Source organism: Montipora foliosa, chromosome 9 (assembly GCF_036669935.1).
Source record: "Montipora foliosa isolate CH-2021 chromosome 9, ASM3666993v2, whole genome shotgun sequence".
Taxonomy (NCBI): Eukaryota; Metazoa; Cnidaria; class Anthozoa; order Scleractinia; family Acroporidae; genus Montipora; species Montipora foliosa.
Genome location: NC_090877.1, coordinates 15676757 through 15679256, shown reverse-complemented (window position 1 = coordinate 15679256; position 2500 = coordinate 15676757). Strand labels below are relative to the sequence as shown.

The following is a 2500-nucleotide window of genomic DNA, read 5'->3' as shown; positions in this document are numbered from 1 at the left end:
AAGTACAACATTCCTTACAACCCAGTGACAAGATATACAATATATTTATGGCACAAAAAGATATTGGTATTTAATTCCTGGCAACTTCCTGAAGACACTGTCTCCAAACTTGAAAAAAACTAGCCAGTTTTCTCAAGTGTCCATCCATTTCCATCCTTGGGTGCAGACAACAATGACAAGTTTCAGTGCACTTTAGTGGTTACTGACAAGAAAAGTACAGCATGAGTTTTTGGTTTTCGTTGATGCAAAGATGCATTTTAGTGTTCTGAAGTTTTGCTGCCCCTTTAACAGATTTTACTCATCATCAATTGGGGGAGGGGGGGGAGTATCCTAGGGCATTTGAGGTGTGATGTTTGAGGTGTGAAAGTCCCCACTAAATACAATAATATGGGAATGCATACAGTATTTTTATCCTCAAGGGTTAACTTAAGTAATGGTATTTGACCTCTAATCAATTTTTTCACAATACAAAATATACACATGTATTTCCATGTACCTTTCTGTCTTCAAGCAAGGATTTTTCTAAATCTTCCTCTTGCTCTTTTCGTATTTTGACTCTTTCTCTGAAAAAAATAAAAATTCGTAAAGAGTAAGGGAAAGGAGTGAAAGGGTTAACAAAGTGTACATGCATGTCTAGTTGATATAGGACCTAACATTTCACTACAGCAAAGGGGATTACAATGAATGTAGATTTCATGGAATAAAAATAGGCCATTTTACAGTTTGCTCATTTATGACTAACGCAAGACTGACTTTGACCTTGTATGGATACAGACCTCACTGCATTGTGCATTAACATTAGAAAAGCTCAAAGGTATGTATCAAAACAGGGTCACCGTCAGCCTTGTTTCCATTCTTAAGCCAGGTAACAGTTAGCTTTAACTGTAAAATGGTATGTTGGCATGGCAACATTGTCTACTCAAGTCAAACTTATGGTGCATATGACACAAAACTTTTTATTTGCTTGTTCAAAAGAGCTGTCAAAATGATAGAGAAAGGCGTTTATTTTATTGTGATTGTTCTCTTGATTGCCGAGTTATTCAAGGTTTTGATTTATGCAAATTAGATTACTTGTGACGTCACATAGTGGACACAAAATGAAGTAAAATATCAAAAAATGGAACATCTCTGAGGGCTTTTTCTGTATAGAACTGAAACTTTTTTGAGTTCTTATACTCATTACAAAGTACCATGATATGGCCTATTGTGACATTTCCATGGCAATGCAATGGGCTCCAGGCGCTCTCTATCCAAAGGGTAAAATCAGAGTTTCCCTACCCAATAAGGGTTATTTGCTCTTGATGTTCATTCAGTGGGTGTGAGCGATTATGGACATTACACATCACAAGCACAAGGAATTCTCTTAGACTCTGAAGCAACAAAGAAAGGCATTTTTCATTTCGGAAAAGTTGAGGTCTGGTAACAAGAAATACGACCTTCTCCCTTACAGAAGAGTAAAATCGTGTTTTTCATAAGTGGGATTATACAGCTATGCAAATTTCAATCACTTTGCTGATTGAAAGGTTTCACGAAATAAAGCGTAAGATATAGTGTAAACTAAACTAAGACAGTTGAAGCCAATCTCGACCCCAGAGCTCTTCTCTTGATTGAGGGAGAGAAGAGCTCTGGGGAACCCTGAAACAAAGTGTCTTCTCATTGGTTTTCGTGAAGAACAATCAAAAGCGTCTCTAATTGGTGCATTCATGTTAGCACGAGGAGTGAGCAGGCGCCGTAAGGTTCAAATAGCCATTTTTCGGCTGTAAGAACCCTACGGCGCATGTTCTCGGGCACAGAGTTTCCCAGAGCCTTAGGTCGATCCAAGGCTCTGGTGACGAGAATGAGTTGAAGCGGAACTTTAATGATAAATTTCGTCGTCATCATTCACAGGGGCACCCAACGAGAGGGGCACCCGACGAGTTAAAAACCACTTAAACATAGCATTGTTAAAAGTATATTAACATTTGACGGTAAATATAGGCATATTTTTATCCCCTAAAAATTTTTCATCTGTTCGGATTCCCTGGCTGAAAGTCTACTGATCCGAAAATTATAGGGATCAAAACTTACAAACATTTCAGCCAGAAAAAAGGCTCCCGAAAATTCTACGCGACCTTTTTAGGGTAAACATCCCTTTAAAATGGGCAATTATACCATTTTTTAGATGCTCTAAACTTCAGGACACACAGGCAAGCAGGAAATTTTAAAACAAATGTTCCGAAAATTGACATTGGGTGCCCCTGACCTCAGTCGCATATGGTAGTTAGCCACTAACCTGTGTAGTTGGCGGTTCTGTTGTTGTGGAACGCAAGACAACTCGAGCGGTTTCCACGGGGGAAAAGAATAACCGTTCTTCCTTCTTGCGCCGCTAGAAATGTCTCGCTCTCCAAAAAAGGCCGCCAGCTGCGGAGGCTAGTTAGCCACTTGCTTGTGATTGTCAGTAAGTTTAGCAATGTTAATTGACGGGGTTAGCTTAGGTTGTGGGACAAAATTTGCAATGACA

At 39.2% G+C, this 2500-nt stretch overlaps 1 protein-coding gene and 1 pseudogene across 1 annotated transcript in view; one reads left to right on the top strand and one right to left on the bottom strand.

Moving 5' to 3' along the window:
• The window catches only part of LOC137971488 (cilia- and flagella-associated protein 251-like), a 7759-nt gene extending 6973 nt beyond the window's left edge, over positions 1 to 786 (bottom strand). The window contains exons 1-2 of the mRNA XM_068818305.1: positions 782 to 786; positions 497 to 563 (exon numbers count right to left, since the gene is read on the bottom strand). Of these exons, the coding sequence (XP_068674406.1) occupies positions 497 to 563; positions 782 to 786 (72 nt within the window). The remainder of the gene's footprint in view (positions 1 to 496; positions 564 to 781) is intronic.
• Positions 1 to 2500, top strand: part of LOC137969957 (uncharacterized) — a 36562-nt pseudogene that overhangs the window by 7104 nt on the left and 26958 nt on the right.